General features: G+C 34.4%; 1 protein-coding gene across 1 annotated transcript in view; it reads left to right on the top strand.

The window, feature by feature from the left end:
* LOC103261128 (E3 ubiquitin-protein ligase MYCBP2-like) overlaps positions 1 to 14,759 on the top strand; it is a gene marked incomplete at both ends in the record, with an annotated part of 68,850 nt that overhangs the window by 39,099 nt on the left and 14,992 nt on the right. Inside the window, 3 exons of the mRNA XM_008058746.1 lie at positions 3,653 to 3,857; positions 11,205 to 11,350; positions 11,663 to 11,764. Coding sequence (XP_008056937.1) covers positions 3,653 to 3,857; positions 11,205 to 11,350; positions 11,663 to 11,764 — 453 coding nt within the window. The remainder of the gene's footprint in view (positions 1 to 3,652; positions 3,858 to 11,204; positions 11,351 to 11,662; positions 11,765 to 14,759) is intronic.

Genomic DNA, 14,759 nt, shown 5'->3' on the forward strand with positions numbered 1-14,759 from the left:
CCTATAAATATGTACAACTATTATGTATTAATAAAAAATATAAAGGGATTTTTAAAAGTTTTTTTTAAAAAACAAGAAAAGTGCAGAAAATAGCATTGAGATATTAAAAAATTATGTATCTACCATCATATCTTGTCATTATTTTCAGTTAAATTACATGTAAGATTTAAATGCCCGGAAGGCTGAGGCGGAAGGATCGCCGGAGCCCAGCAGGTCGAGGCTGCGGTGGCCGGGAGCGGCCACTGCACTCCAGTCTGGGTGACAGAGTGAGACTCCAACTCAAAAAAAAAAAGGATCAACCTAAGTGTCCATCAACAGATGAAGAGATAAAGAAAATGTATATAAAACAATGAAAATTATTCAGCCATAAAAGAATTCTATTTTGTCATTTGCAGCAATATGGCTTGCACTGGGGGACATTATGTTAAATGAAGTAAACTGAGCACAGAAAGACAAATATCACATGTCCTCACTCAAATGTGGCAGCTTAAAATTGATCTCATGGATGTAGTAAGTTATCATAGGCTCAGAAGGGTGGTAGGGATGGGGAGAGAAGGAGGAGTTCATTATCGAGTACAAAAATACAGTTACATAGAAGGGAATAAGTTCTGATTGATAGCATTTTCAAAACAGCTGCAAGGAGATGATCTGGAATATCCCAAATAAAAAGAAATGATAAATGTTTCAGGTGATGAGTATCCCAGTTACCCTGATTTGATCATTGCACATTGTATGCATATATAAAAATGTCACATGTACCCTATAAATATGTACAACTATTATGTATTAATAAAAAATATAAAGGGATTTTTAAAAGTTTTTTTTAAAAAACAAGAAAAGTGCAGAAAATAGCATTGAGATATTAAAAAATTATGTATCTACCATCATATCTTGTCATTATTTTCAGTTAAATTACATGTAAGATTTAAATGCCATGTATTCCCTTCCTAAGACTTCTTGTTATATTTCATTTCTCTGTAGAGCTGTGATTATGACTCTGTCAAGTATATGTTCAGTCATGTTCTTATATTTTTTGCTTGTTCTTTTATATTTTATGTGTAAAATATATTGCATACTCATATTTTACACATAAAATGTGTTTTATGTGGTTTTATAAGTGTTAAACTTTTATTTTACATTTTTCTGCAAATTGTGTTTTCCTCACTATTCTGTTGCAGATATGTCCATGTTGGTGTGTCTAAATCTAAATGAGTTGTGTTAACTGCTGATAATAAACCATACAATGAACCTGCCATCCACATTTTATCTATTCTCCTGTTGATGGATGAGTTTATTTCCAATTTTTCATTGTTACAAATAATTTTAAAACCTCCTTTATATATGTTTCCTGGTAAACGTGTTAAACTTTCTCTAGGGCAATTGGCCTCATTACAGATTTCACCTCATTCATTTTTTTCTTGAAAGAGATTATTGCCATTTATGCTCTCACCAGTAGTTTCCCCATTAACTCAAATAGTTGATACTGATGGACTCTGATTTTTCAACTGGTGACTATCAAATATCTCATTGTAATTTATTTGTTATAATGAAGTATAATGTTCATGCAGAAAAATATACATAGCATCTTGATGAATTTTCACTCATGTGAAATAAAAAATGTTAAAGTGAATGTTAAAGTGAATCAGCACCCAAATCAAGAAACCATATACTGCCAGTACCCCATAAGGCCTCATTTTATGCTCCTTTCCAGTTACTAGATAGTTAACACTTCTCAGTTAACACTTTAAATTAATTTTGCATGTTTTTGTACTTATATACATAGACTCATTCTGTATGAACTCTTTTGTGTCTAATTGCTTTTCATTCAGTTCTACATTTATTAGATGCATGCATATTGTTAGAAGTTATAGATTGTTTATTCTCATTGTTGTATATTAAATTGTGCATGGATACCACACTTTAACATTTTTTATTTTATTACGGGTAGTTTCTAGGTTTGGTTATTATCGATAGTGTTACTATGAACATCCTAGTAAATATCTTTTGGCAAAAACTTTTATGCATTTCCTTTGGATAGATAACTAGGAGTAGAGTTGCTAGGTCTATCATTTTCTTTTAATATTAATTTCCTTGATTATTAATACTGAGTTTGGATATCTCTTCAAACTTTCTTAAAATTTTTATATACCTTTTAAAAATTGATATGTAAGAGCTTTTTAATATGTAGTATGTGTTGTATATATGTCTTTGACTGGTGGTTTGTTTATGGTTTCATTTATTATATATAATTTAAAATTTTTGATGTCAGCATTTTTCATGTTGGAGCTTTTATTTTCTATATGAATTAGAATCAGCTTTATCTTCTTGGCATTGTGATTGAGGTTCCATTGAATACACTTATTAATTTGTGGATAATAGTACACTACTTTTGGAATGATTAAATGAATGATGCTAGTAGAGCCAGGAACAAATAAGTGGTCAATACTTTTTAGCTTTGTTAGTGAAAATAGAGTCACTTAGGCTTCCTTTAGGATTGCTTTATTGCTTTATTCTAACTCTATATCTGATGCTTGGTTATCTAATTTTCCAGCCTGGTTATAGATTAAAAGTGGCAAACCCCAGAAAGGCTATATATGCTATATGTTTATTTCCTGGTTAGTTAAACCTATATTGAGTGATAGCTCTATGTTAGGTGTAAGAGATAAATACATATTAAGGTTGACTAAAAATCAGAGATAAAGTGAGTAAAACATTAACTTTGCCTTTGAAGATATAAGTCTAGAAGGAAAATCAAACCAAAAATAATGACTAGATTCTCACAGATTTGTTCTCTTCTTAGAGTACTGTGTTCCTGCAGAACTCTATCACAGTTGTATTTTTGTATGGTTATTTGATTGTTTTTCTTTCTTCTCTTGCTGAGGAGTTTTGTTCTTCTAAAGACTTTGGAAAGGCTTTGGAAGTTTGTTTCTTTTGTTTTTGTTTTTGTTTTTTTGAGTTGGAGTCTCACTCTGTCGCCCAGACTGGAGTGCAGTGGCCGCTCTCGGCCACCGCAGCCTCGACCTGCTGGACTCCGGCGATCCTTCCGCCTCAGCCTTCCAAGTAGCTGGAATTACAAGCATGCGTTACCACACCCGGCTGATTTTTTTTGATTTATTGTAGAGATGAGATCTCGTTGCCCAGGCGGGTCTCGAACTCGCGGGCTCAGGCAATCCACTCACCTCAGCCTCCCAAAGGCGCGGGATTACAGGCTGAGCCACCGAGCCCGGCTCTGGAAGTTTGTAAATTGCCAAGTCATAGGATCAAAAGTGTGTTTTAGAAAGCTCATTGCTGACAGTTCTAGAGTTGGGGAGATTCTTGGCTTAGAGCATGGTTAGGAGGCTTTCTTCGGTTTGTTGAGAGAAAGTGTTGGTAGTAAGGATGGAAAAGAGGGACTAAATCAGAAAAGATTAAAAACTTTGATTGAATGAAAGTAATAGCTAATAGATATGTTTGACAACAGACTTCCTGTCTTCTTTTGCAGAAATGAAATGGAGAGAGCATTTATCAGTAATTCCTGAATTGAAAATTTTTAGTACTCTTATGTTTTAGCATTTCTTGGATTAGCATGTTGTCATGTGTTTTTTAAATTGAGAAATATAAACTATGTTTTAGACATGAGAATAAAAAAATTATAAATTGGTTTGTCAAATAGGATTTGGAGTTGAAAATATGGCAACAGCCATGGATGAAGACCTGGAAGAAGAACTAGATGAAAAAGATGAGAAGTCCATGATGTGCCCTCCAGGCATGCATAAATGGAAGTTGGAACAGTGCATGGTTTGTACTGTCTGTGGAGACTGTACAGGTTATGGAGCCAGCTGTGTCAGTAGTGGGCGTCCAGACAGAGTCCCTGGAGGGTAAGAAAATGATTCCTACTGAAGAAAATGCCAGAATACATTTCTTTAAAAATTAATCCAGAGTATATTTTAGTATCTTGTTTCTTGAAGGTTTATTTGTGTATACTTACAATTCTTCACTTGATCTTGGCCAACAGACCAAGAATCCATATAACTATAATTCTTATCATTGGTTCTATTATAATAGTTCCACATTTAGTGTCATATTAAAGTTGTCTTTCATTTGATTCATTTAAACGATTATTTAAAAAGTGTTATAAATTCTTCAAGGCTTGGGTCTGTGCCCTTATTTGTATATTTTTTGCTTATATAATGCCAAATATCTATTCAATTTGTTGAACATGAGTCTTTTCTAAGCAGAATTATCATATAGAGTACTCAATTAGGTATCTATCATTTTCTTTTAAATTAAAATTTACTGTTTGCAATTTTAGGAATTTTAAGTACTCCTGCTTGTGAAGTTGCATCATACCTGTTATCATTATCTTTGATATATATATCCTCTTAATGGATCACACTTTTTTTCTGGGTTCTATATTATTGTAGATTAAAAGTTAACATGTGAGTTCAGCAGAATAAGTATGCAATTTTTCCCCTATAATGTTAGAAAGAATTTTGGAATCCAGTTTTTATATTGCCAGTTATAGCCAATATAACAACGAGATTTCCTTTGTAAAATCAGATTTCTGATAATTGGCCGATTTGAGGGAGTAGAGGAAATTTTGTGAAGAGAAGCTGTAGTGCAACAACCCCAAATCTGGGAGGGTTTATGCATAATGTTCTATGCCTATTCCAAAGAAGTCACCTGGAGGTCTAGTGGGGAATGTCCTTGGTTTATAGGAGGTATTGATGGTGACCAGTTGGTGAAGAAGGAATCTGTGTCTCGGGACAGTACAGCAAGGAGTTTTATAATCAAGCAAATTAATTATTCAAATTGCTATACGGTGTTTACAAGTGAGTAAGGGTACACCTACATTGTTTGCAGTTCTGTTCAATCACCTGCATCCATGACTTATTATTGGGATCATGCATATCCTTAAGAAGTTAGCTTTGCCTAGAGGTTGCTGCCTGAGGGAGGGGCCAGAAAGAAGCCAGGTACTGAGGAAACAAGTCTATATCTGGACAGTTACCTCACAGAAGACCAGAGTAAGGGCAGCGACCTCTGCCTGCCTCTCTGACCTATTTGGCAGTTCTTTAATAGTCTAGTGCTTCTTCCTAAATATTTTCTGGACTAGGTTTATGCTTGACCTAGGATTGTGCAATAGAGCATATGTAACTGGCCTTTTCTTTTAGATTATTGAAATACTATGATTTTTTTAAAAAAATGAATTTTCTTTATGTTATTAACATAAGCAAAATTATTTTTACTCTCTTTATCAGAGCTTAACATTTATCCTACAGAGCTTTGTGTTTGATACTGTTTTTTTGTCTTGTTTATTTTTAAACTTAATTTGGATGTAGAATGTTTCTATTTTTTTTTTTTAATAAGCAAGGTTATAATTAAAATTTATTCTCCTGGATTACTTCCAAGTATTTCCATTAAAATTCAGTGCTGTCCTTAGCCTCTGAGATTAAGCAGCTGGTATATATCACAAACAAATTTCTGGTCTTTTATGAAATTAATTATTCAATTCTTTGTGTGCTTTCTACCCTTAGAGACCTATATGGACAATACTAACCATGTATAATTTTCTGATTAATGAACCGAAATGAATATATGAATAAAGCTAACACAGTATATGCCAGGACACTAAGAACTATTAAAACTGACTTCAATTATTATAAAAATAGGACTATATATCTTAGAATAAATTTAGGATTAAACATTTTCCTAATTTTTTTGTTGTGATAAAACATATATAACACAAAATAGACCATCTTAATCATTTTTAAGTATTCAGATAAGTTGTATTAAATGCATTCATAACATCATGTAACCATTACCACCGTCTCCATAACACTTTTCATCTTGCAAAACTGAAACTTTGTACCCTTTAAACAATAACTCCCTACTTTCCCCTTCCCCTTTTCTCTGGTAGTCAGTTTTCTACGTTCTGTCTCTATGACTCTGACAATTCTAATTACCTCATGTAAGTGAAATCATACAGTAGTTGTTTTTGGTGACTGACTTTTTTCACTTAGTATAATGTCCTCAGGGTTCATCCTTGTTGTAGCATATGTCAGAATTTCCTTCCTTTTTAAGGATGAATAATATTGCATTGTATGTATGTACTGCATTTTGCTTATCCATTTATATGTTAATGAACACTTGGGATGCCTCCACATGTTAGCTATTGCGAATAATCCTGCTGTAAATAAGAGTATAAAATAGCTCTTTGGGACCCTGCTTGCAGTTCTTTTGGGTATATACCCAGAAGTGGAACTGTTGGATCAGATGATAATTTTATTTTTTATCTTTTAAAGAACTGACACACTGTTTTCCGCCGCTGCTCTACCATTTTACATTCCCACCGGTAGTGCACATGTGTTTCAGTTTCTTTACACTCTCATCAACATTTGTTATTTTCTGTTATTTTGATAGTAACCATCCTAATGAGTGTGAGGTAGTATCTCATAGTTTCCATTTGAATTTCCCCAGTGATCAGTGATGTTGAACATCTATTTTTTTTTTTGTTTTGTTGTGTTGTGTTTTTTGAGTTGGGGGTCTCACTGGGTTACTCAGCCTGGAGTGCATTTCCCTGGCTGGAGTGCAGCAGCACAATCACAGCTCACCACAACCTTGACCTCCTGGACTCAGACCGTTCTCCCGCCTCAGCTTCCTGAGTAGCTAGGACTACAGGTGTGTGCCACCACACCCAGCTAATTTTTTTTTTCTTCTTTGTAGAGACAAGGTCTCACTATGTTGTCCAAGCTGGTCTTGAACTCCTGAGCTCAAATGGTCCTTCCACCTTGGCCTTCCAAAGTAGTGGGATTACAGGCGTGAGCCACTGCACCCAGTCTTGAGTATCTTTTCATGAGCTTGTTGGCCATTTGTAGATCTTATTTGAAGAAATGTCTATTCAAGTCCTTTGTCCATTTTTGTGTCAGGTTTTTGTTGTTGTTGCTGTTTTTAGGAGTTTTCTATATAGTCTGGATATTAATTCTTTATCAGATATATAATTTACAAACAAAAAATTCTGTGGGTTGCCTTTTTTACTCTGATGATACTGCCTTTTGATGCACAAATATAAAAAATAATTTTTGTGAAGTCAAATTGTCTGTTTTTTCTTTTGTCTTCTGTGCCTTTGTTGTCATATCTCAGAAATCATTGCCAAGTCCAATATTGTGAAGTTTTTTTCCCTATGTTTTCTTCTAAGAGGTTTTTTTTTTTTTAAGATAATCTTAGGTTTTGCATTTAGGTTTTTGATCCAGTTTGAGTTGCTTTTTGTATATGATGTTAGGTAGAGTTCCAACTTCATTCTTTTTCATGTGGATATCTAGTTTTCCAGCACCATTTGTTGAAAAGATTGTCTTGTCCTTACTGAATCATCATGACTCTGTTAAAAACTGTTTTGTTATAACCTGACTGGGTTCTAATGCCTGATACACAGAAAAGCCAGTACACTAACAGTAGTCTGCCAGAGAGAGAGAGTTTAGTGATCACAGGGCAGCTGAGTGAGGAAGATGGGAAATGTTTTTCAAATTTACCTCCCCAAGTATTCTAGGCCAGGCTTTTTTTTTTTTTTTTTTAAAGGAATAATTTGGTTGGTGAAGGTTAGGGAACAGGTACTGCTGATTAATTGAGAATGAAGTCATGGGAGTGTCAAAATTGTCTTTGTGCATACAACAAGTTTCTGGAAATGGGTCCCAGTACCAGTGGAGTCAGTTCCTTGGTATGAGTCACGGTTTCAGGTGGGGTCATTCCAGCAGAGTTAAAGTTTTGGAAAACATCTCAAACACCAGCCTTAGGTTTTGCAGTAGAGAAGCTGTCTATAAAGCAAGTTCTACAACCTTCAGCTACTGTCTGACCCATGGGAAGTAAGCCATTATAGAAATGACTTTAGAAGGAAAGTATGAGAGTGGGAATCCCCAGAGATTAAGCACTTGTGTCCTTCTGCAGATCAAACTTCTGCATGCCATCAAGGAGATCTATGTGACCTCAGGCTCATCTTTAAGGGAAAATATGTTTATCAGTCTTACAGGCTGCTTCCTCCGTTTCCAGGAGTCAGGACATGAAGATAATCAATAGCTCTCTATTGAAGTGAAAGCAAACTTAGAAACAACAGATTTGTTCATTTTTTAATCATAGCTGTCACTTTGCAGGACTCAGGTCTCTTCCATATGTTTTTTTTTTTTTGAGTTGGAGTCTCACTTAGTCGCCCAGACTGGAGTGCAGTGGCCGCTCCCGGCCACCACAGCCTTGACCTGCTGGGCTCCAGTGATCCTTCCGCCTCAGCCTTCCAAGTAGCTGGAACTACAGGCGTGCACTACCACACCCGGCTAATTTTTGATTTATTGTGGAGATGACGTCTCGCCAAGTTGCCCAGTTGGGTCTTGAACCCACGGGCTCAGGCAATTCACTCACCTCGGCCTCCCAAGGCACGAGATTATAGACTGAGCCACGGAGCCCAGCCTCTTCCATAGCTTTTATCTTGTGGCCCTGTATTTTATATAGTCAGTTTCAATTTGACTATATATCAAGGATTTACTTCTGGGCTGTCTGTTCTATTCCAGTGATCTATATGTCTGTCATTATGCTAGTACGACACTATTTTGATTACTGTAGCTTTGTAGTAAGGTTTGAAGTCAGGAAGTGTGAATACTTCGTTCTTCTTCTGCAAGATTATTTGACTCTTTGGAATCCCAAGAGAGTTCATGTGAATTTTAGGATAGGGTTTTCTATTTCTGCAAAAAAAAAAAAAGTCACTGGGATTTTGATAGGGATTCTACAGATTTATTGAATCTATAGATTGCTTTGGGTAGTAGTGACGTCTTAACAGTAATGTGTCTTTCAGTCCCTCAACATGGCACGTGTTTCTATTTATTCATGCTGTCTTTATTTATTTATTTTTTTAGCAGTGTTTGGTAGTCTTCATTATACACATCTTTTACCTCTTTGGTTAATTACTAAGTATTTTATTCTTTTTGCTGCTGTGGAATTGTTTTTGTAATTTTCTTTTAGTTTGTTCATTGTTAGTTTTTATAAGTACAGCTAATTTTGAGCTAGGTGTAGTACCTTGCTCTGGTAATCTCAACATTGGAGAAGGCTGAGATAGGAGGATCACTTAAGGCCAGCAATATGACACCAGCATGGGTAAAGTACACCCTGTCTCCAAAAAAAAAAAAAAATTAGCCAGACATGGTTTGGTGTTCCTATTGTCTCAGCTACTGTGGAGGCTGAGATGGGAGGATTGCTTGAACCCAAGAATTCGATGATCTGTGATCATGCTACTGCACTCGAGCCTGAGTGTCAGAACGATACCCTATCTCAAAAGAGAGAGAGAGAGAAGAGACAGAGACAGAGACAGAAAGAAATACAGCTGATTTTAGTGTGTTTACTTTGTATCTGGTTATGTTGCTGAATTCATTTATTAGTTCTACCATTTTTTTGTGTGTGGAATCTTCAGTGGTTTCTATAAATGAGATTGTGTCCCTGTGAATAGAGAAAATTTTTCTTCTTTTCAATTTTGGATGCTTTTTTTTTTTTGCCTTGGCTAATTGCTCTTGATAGAACTTCAATTTCTGTGTCCCATAGGAGTGATAAAAGTGGACATCCTTGCTTTGTTCCCGATTTTAAAGGCAAAGCTTTTAGTCTCTTACCATTTAGTATGATGTTCACTCTAGGTTTTTATACATGACTTTTATTATGTTGAGTAGTTTGTTGAGTGTTTTTATCATGAAAGGGTATTGAATTCTGCCAAATGCTTTTTCTGCATCAATTGAGAAGCTCACACATTTTTTCCCTTTATTAATGTGATATATTACATGGATTAAGTTTCATGTATTGCATTCTGGGAATACATCCTACTTGATCATTGTGCATAATTCTTTCAATGTGCTGCCAAATTCGGTTAGTATTTTTTTTGAAGATTTTTTGCATCAATGTTTATAAGGGATATTGGCCTGACGTTCAAAAACTTAAAAAAAAAAATTTTAGTGTCTTTGTCTGGCTTTGGTATCAGGATAATCCTGGCCTTATAGAATGAATTAGGTAATGTAATCTTATTGTTAATATTTTGGAACAGTTTGAGAAGAATTGATGTCATAAATACTGTTTTAAAAATAGTGTTCGTGGACAACTCACTGGGCTTATTATTGTATCATAGTTTTTACTGTGTAGTAAATGATCCTCCTGATTGTAATGCTTGCTTTTAAAAGTCAGAAATTTCACACGGTGCATAGCTTTGTCCTTTAGATTGCTGCCAGGTAGGTTCTTCTTGTACTTCCACATTTCTAGATAACTGGGAGCTCAGCAAAGTTGTCAAAAGTTTTTAAAGACTGATCCAATGAATAACATTAAAGCTATGACTTCTACAAAATATGTGACCAAGAAGGTGATGTTCACTGACCTGCTAGCCGATTTCTAGGAGTGTTCTAGTCAAATAGTATATTAAAGGGACAAAGACAAAAAAGGAACATATAATTTAGACACAGTGAAAGGAGAGAATGAGAGATGATAGAATGTAAAGAAAAGGTGGGGAAGAAGACACAATAGAAGAAGCTGACAAGCTACCTTCACTTATCTGCTAGATAGCAGCCTGGTTTTTTTGGCCAACCAACCCTTCAGGCCACTTAATACTAATGCTGCTGGTACTGCACTAAGTGCAAAAACTTTTTTTTTTTTTTTGAGTTGGAGTCTCACGCTGTTGCCCAGACTGGAGTGCAGTGGCGGCTCTGGCCACCGCAGTCTCGACCTGCTGGGTTCCAGCGATTCTTCCATCTCAGCCTTCCAAGTAGCTGGAACTACAGGCGCATGCTACCACACCCAGCTAATTTTTAAAAAAAATTTATTGTAGAGATGAGGTCTTGCTGAGTTGCCCAGGCTGGTCTCGAACCTGTGAGCTCAGTCAATCCACTCACCTCAGCCTCCCAAAGCGAGGATTACAGGCTGAGCCACTGAGCCTGGCTGTGCAAAAACTTTTTAAACTATTTTAAAAATAGTGACTTGGACAATAGCAGAATCTATCTATAGTTGTATTTTCTGTAGAAATACACCAATTATGCCTATTGGGAGTTTAATAAACTTATTTTTGTTCTTATTCTATTCATATCTTTACTTTAAAATAGATATACTGGTCTGAAAAGGTGATTTTATTACTGACTCATTTAACTTAATCACAAAGGAAGTTATAGAAAAGAGTTTTAAAGAAAAATTAGACTTATTTCAGTGGTCTATTTTTCTTAAAGGATCTGTGGTTGTGGTTCCGGAGAATCTGGCTGTGCTGTGTGTGGATGTTGCAAGGCTTGTGCACGAGAATTGGATGGTCAAGAGGCAAGACAAAGAGGAATTCTTGATGCAGTAAAAGAAATGATACCTTTAGATCTTCTTTTAGGTAATTTGATTGATTATACTAAACATATTGTCCTCAATTCAGCAATTCAGATAACTTAATTTCTTTTAGATATATGTTAAAAAACCAAAAAATAATAGTTAACATATGCAGTACTGTCATATGCTTACTGAGAGTGTGATATCATTTTAGGGTTGCTTCTTTTTCCTTTTTTACTAAGAATTTTTATAGTAAAAATAATTTGTGTTTTATACAATGTTTTTGCTAGCTCTTCCTTGATTTTGTATAGTTCTGTGATAGCTATTACATAACATATATGTTATTAATATTATTATTTTTTGGTCAATCATCTAGCTGTTCCAGTACCTGGGGTTAACATTGAAGAACACCTTCAGTTGCGACAAGAAGAAAAACGGCAGCGTGTAATCAGAAGACACAGATTAGAGGAAGGAAGAGGTAAGCTGTAGTTACAGAGAAAAAAGTATATGAAAGTCCATTTTCCTACCATATACTAAGAACATTAAAAAGAATTGTACTGATGATATACATTTAATTCAGTAGGGTGTTAATGATGTAAGTCAACCATATTAAGAATTGTACCATATATCTGATATCAATAACTATTAATGAATGGCAGCATTTAAAGGAACATAAATTCTGAAAACTTGTCCTTCACTCACACTTTGGACTCAACTGTTTGACCATGGAACAAAATTCAGTTTAGTCTCTTTATTTCTGTTTCTTAATCATTTACGATCATTATCATTTGGGCATAGTCCCATTATGCCCATTCCAGTACATAATATACTTTTATGTGTCCTTTTTGAGAAAAAGCTTATTCCGGTTATGTACAACAAGAATAAGATGGCAAGTCTTCAGGTTTTATTTGCAAAGATAGGTTTATTGTTTATCTTTTCCTCATTATTTATGATCATTTTTTGACTTAAAAGTACATTTAACCATGATTATAATTGGTATTTTAGCATACATCTAAGAAGCAGAGATAAATACAACTATTTGATATATGAGATAAGTCTATTTAACCATCATATGATATACATTTTTTCCAGCAGATTTTTTGTTAATGTAAAATGGGACAAATAGTAAAATATATGGTATATATGATAAATTCTAGTTTTATTAAATTTAAATTGTAAAACATATACTTGGAATACAAAGATTGTTCTTTATATCATCCAGTAAGCAATGTTGATTGATATAGTGACTATTTGCTATTAAATTTGGCTTTGCTTACACAAGTCATTTTCTTCAAAGGATATTTTAATATGATACACTACCATTATTTTATAATATGTGAGAAAATTGCATATTAAATGTTCCTTAGAACATAGGATAGAATTTAAGTTCTGAGTCTTTCTGACATAAGTAAGTGATGATTCTATGTTGATTTAGTTTGTCTAAGATTAGTTATCAGTAATCTCTTTACTACCTGTTTTTGCTTGCTCTGGAAATATTAAGTTGAGCCATATGAACTGACACACAAAATGCAGCAATGTTTCAACCAATGTATAGTAAACCTTTTACCATGACATTTAATTACTTGCCTAATGCTGTGTATCTTGTTACTCTTTTTTCTTTTAATAAGAAATGCTATTCTACCCTAGGTATAGTGTATTTCTGCATATTGGAAATAAAGGAACATTGATTAGGCATTAGTAGTTTGACATAACTTGATGATTGCAGAATATTCTTTTGCTGTTTATTTTAAAATTTGTCATAGACCTTTAAAATATTCATTATAAACTCTAATCATTTAAAGTACATTTAAATATTTAAAGAAATTATGTTATATCTGATTTTACAAATATAGACTTAGGTTCTAGGCAGTTGGTGTATATTTTGTGGCAAATAGCTTTCATTGGTAGGCCTAAATATATAGAAACACTACATTCGAATTACTGGTGCACAGAAACTTTGTCTTATCCTTATTTTTTGGTTGAATTCTTATAACCCTCTTTCATGTTTGTGAAAACTGACTAAGTAGTAAGTACCTTTTCTTGATGAGTTGGGAATTCTTCATTATGGCCCTCAATTTTAGCAGTCTTTGCTTTGCATGATATTGAAATTATAGCTAAAATTTGTGCATATTGGAACACATCCTCTTTTTGCACAGTCACCATAGTTATCATAGAATCATGCCATGGGAGGGCACAGTTCCCATATCCCTGTGTTTTGGTTAGCACAGCATTGTGCAAAGTGATGCCAGCTTGTATTTTTGGTTCATTTTATAAAAATACTCTTGCCTTTAAACAAGAAATCAAACTATGCATTCATTTTAAAAAGTCAAACTTTAGAGTCATTCAATAATTTTGGAAATTCTTATGCTATATTAAATAACTAAAAAATAGTATTCTTATATGACACTATTATGATCTTTATATTCCTTCTCAGCACTTTGTTACAGCAGTTTTATAAGAAAATTAACTTTTTGTAAGAAAACAAAAATAAAAGTACAAGATAGTCCCACACTTACTTAGGGAAAAAACTAGAATGATAAATACCAAAGTATTATCCTGAGGGATGAGCTATGGTTGATTTTTATTTTCTTCTTTCTGATTTGTTTTCTGAATATTCTCTAATAAGCATGTGACTTTATAAACAGAATAAAACTTGTATTTTAAAACCTAAGCCTTTGTTTTTTGACAAATATTGATTAGTTAAGGCGTTTACACTTTAATTTTGCTTTTTAAAAATATTTTAATTTTAATTGGATGGAAGAATCTCTTTATGATGCTTTGCTTTTCATTATTTTAGAGAAGTGGTTCTCAAAGTGGTCTCAAAGGTACTGGCATCACTTGGTTATTTGCTAGAAGTAACAGTTCCTAGACCACACCCTAGACTAACGAATCAGAAACATGGGAAGAAGGGCCCAGCAAACTGCTTTAACAAGACTTACAGGTGATTCTGATACTGAAGTGTATACCGAAGTGTGAGAACCTCTGCTGTAAGTCAGTGCTGTTTGCAGTTTTTTCCATTGACCTTCCGCATCAGAATCACCTGGGCCTAATGAATCAGAATTTCTGGGTCAGGGGTCCTGGAAACAGATGTGAGTCACATGCACAATGCTGTAGGGCTCTTCTCTGGCACTGTGCTAGAGTAAATTGTTAGTCTTGCTTTGTTTTCATGCAGAACAGAAATATCCAGTAAATTTTCCAGCTGCCATCATGTCTTTTATTGGCCTTTGGCACTTTTTAGAAACTAATGGTTTAGTAATGTATTAGTAATTATGCTTGCTGGTAATTGGCTTTTACCTGTTTTAATGTTTCAGAACTTCAAAATTAGATTATTTTATTTGACTTGTCTATCTCATCTTATTTACCAAGCCTGAGTTAATTTTTTTCAGAGGTGATTTGAATTTTGGGCCCTAGCTCTGTACTAAAACCTTGCTTAGTCAGCCTCAGGCCTCTTGATATAATTTATCTACTGGTTC

The sequence above is a fragment of the Carlito syrichta genome, unplaced genomic scaffold (assembly GCF_000164805.1).
Source record: "Carlito syrichta isolate Samal-C Ts95f unplaced genomic scaffold, Tarsius_syrichta-2.0.1 Scaffold303607, whole genome shotgun sequence".
Taxonomy (NCBI): Eukaryota; Metazoa; Chordata; class Mammalia; order Primates; family Tarsiidae; genus Carlito; species Carlito syrichta.